Source organism: Pterocles gutturalis, unplaced genomic scaffold (assembly GCF_000699245.1).
Source record: "Pterocles gutturalis isolate BGI_N339 unplaced genomic scaffold, ASM69924v1 scaffold13101, whole genome shotgun sequence".
Taxonomy (NCBI): Eukaryota; Metazoa; Chordata; class Aves; order Pterocliformes; family Pteroclidae; genus Pterocles; species Pterocles gutturalis.
The window spans coordinates 6,981-9,436 of NW_010097971.1; the positions used below are offsets into that span (position 1 = coordinate 6,981).

The 2,456-nt window shown below is 55.9% G+C and overlaps 2 protein-coding genes across 2 annotated transcripts in view; one reads left to right on the forward strand and one right to left on the reverse strand.

The window, feature by feature from the left end:
- LOC104471804 (chromosome unknown open reading frame, human C1orf210) overlaps nucleotides 1–648 on the forward strand; it is a gene marked incomplete at its 5' end in the record, with an annotated part of 5,999 nt that extends 5,351 nt beyond the window's left edge. The window contains one exon of the mRNA XM_010087289.1: nucleotides 597–648. Within this exon, the coding sequence (XP_010085591.1) occupies nucleotides 597–648 (52 nt within the window). The remainder of the gene's footprint in view (nucleotides 1–596) is intronic.
- Nucleotides 649–2,010: 1,362 nt separating this feature from the next.
- TMEM125 (transmembrane protein 125) overlaps nucleotides 2,011–2,456 on the reverse strand; it is a 796-nt gene continuing 350 nt past the window's right edge. The window contains exon 2 of the mRNA XM_010087278.1: nucleotides 2,011–2,456. Coding sequence (XP_010085580.1) covers nucleotides 2,011–2,456 — 446 coding nt within the window.

Sequence of the window (2,456 nt, forward strand, 5' to 3'; positions counted from 1 at the left end):
AGGGGAAGGACGGCTCTTTGATTTGCAGAGGATTTAGCACTGAAGAACCTGATCTTAGTAACACTCTCTGAACTCTTGGGCAGATTAAGGGAAGCGATGCAGAGAGAGGAGGAGACAGCAGTTTAATAGAATCTATGGATGATGTGAAAATGTCAGAGAAAAATGTAGAAATAACAGAGATCCAGAAAAGAAAAGACAAAATTATGTTCCTGTACTTTGGGGAAAATTATCAAAGGCTTCAGGGGAAGGAAAGCCAGCAAGAACAGGGCGAGAGTGGATGAATACAGAACTGCCTTCATGTGATCTGAGTGCATCAGTGATGGTGTGGTCTGCAGCTGCGAAGGGATGAAGTCCTTATCGTCCAGCACATACCTGCTGGGGGTTCACCGATGCTGAACTCTGACACTGCCTCCAGGTGTGACACGGACAGTCGTGCTGTTACTAAGGGAATGAACTACTGTCGTCTTCTAAATCAATTTGCTACCAGGCACCAAAAAATAATAGTTCAGTCTTGTTCCATTACAGAGGGAACTTAGCAAATAATGATCAAAAATAGCAGCTGGGTCAGAGCAGCTCAGGTGAGGGGGAGTTGGGAGCAGAGAGGAAGATGAAGAGGAAGAGAAGGTTATGCAGGAGCAGCTTTGCTAGGAGGTTAGGATCTGTGTGTATGGAAAGTGAAACAAAATGGTTTGTGGGTCTGTGAAGGAAATTTGAATTTTGACAGGTAAATTAGCCTCAAGTCACAGGAAAAGTTCCTGGGGGCGAGTTGTTAGTCTGCCTCTGGAAAAGGCACCTCAGTGACAGACACCTTGTAGAGATAAAACACCAAAAAAGCTCCAGGTAAGGCCCAAGTGGCAGCAGAACAACTCTTCTGCCCTGTAGCAGCTGCAGCCCTGGGGAGACAGAAACAGCACGGGAGCACGGAGGGGCCGGGATGAGCTGCAGCTCCTCGGCAGCAGGGATGTCTGTGCTTGGGAAGCTCCTGTCAGGGGGCATCAGTGGCCCCCCCTCGCACCACCCTGCAGGGCAGCAGTTCTCGCTGAGGAGCAGCCCCAGACCCTGGCTTTGGGCATCCCATCACCCCAGGGACTGCACCTCGCTGTTCATGGCTCGCGTGGCTGGAGCACACTGGTGTGACAACAGCACCCTGACACAGCACTGATAACCTGACCAGACCCTGACACCAGCACCCTTTGATCACCCCTGTGATAAAACACAGAAGATGGTGGGCTGCAGAAAGGTAATACTGGAACAGATGCTGGCATTACAAATACAAACAGCATTTCGTATACGGTTCAGCCATGTGGGGGGCTCTGGCACACAGAATCTCACGCAAATCCCAGGCTTGCTTTCACAGACACACAGGTGCTTTCTGGGGAGCTGCCCCTGCAGCTGTACCGCCCACCAAGCTCCCTTCACCTGTGCTGCCCTCCTGCAGACACACAGATTATTCCTGCCGTTCATCAGCTTCTAGGGACTCTGCTTTGCTCAGGGGTAGGGCGGGAGGGGACACAAGACACAGGGCATCGCAGCGTGCTCAGCGTGTGCCCACCTCCGTGGGCTCGGAGGCACGAAGCACTGGTGCCAGCCAGGACAGGGGTCTGAGCTGGCAGCTCTGCAGGGAGCACAGGGAGGTTTTACACCATCCACAGTCACAGCCTCTCCTGCCAGGAGAGTGCACGGCACAGCCCAGGAGCTGCAGGAACCGAGCAAGTCCCCAGCTGGGGTACAGGACAGGCTCACCTTTACTCTGTGACAGGAGTCACAGCCGGGCAGGCAGCAGCTGTCACAGGAGGCTTTGTGGAGATGAAACGTGGATGTGCCAGGTCGCAGAGCCCCTCCAGGCACTCTGAGTCCCTGCTGTGCCGTCAGCCCGGGGCAAAGCAAATGCCAGTCACCTCCAAAAGAAGCGCAAGGCACGCCACAACACTCGCCCATCTGTGGGGAAAGGCCAGCACAAGCCCTGCTGATGGGTCGCATCCAGTGAGGCTCCCGCATGGGGGTCCTGGGTCAGATGAGGTTTGCCATGCTGGAGGTGGGAGGAAGCCGCCTGTTTGCAGCGAGGCGGCCAGAGATGGTGAAGACCCGGATCTCGCCGGGCTCCAGGCTCCGAGGAGCAGCCTGACGGCAGGAGGTGCAGAACAGGTAGAGCAGCAGGCAGAGGAGGATGGCACTGCCAGTGGTCAGGAGGACAACCCCGCTGGTGAACATGCTGGTGAGCGGCCGTGCGGGGCTGAGCTGCATGGTCGTGGTGGAGAGGATGGTGAGCACCACCCCGCAGACCACCAGCACCAAGGCACTGAGCAGAAGCACCAGGCAGTCCGAGAAGCCCCCGCTCTTCAGGAGCTCAATCTGATCCCGGCTGCGGATGCAGTTCATGTCCTGGATTGCAGAGCTCAGCAGCTGCTTCAGCAGCACGAGCAGGGCCAGGAGGCAGAGCGTGGTGCCCACGGCCA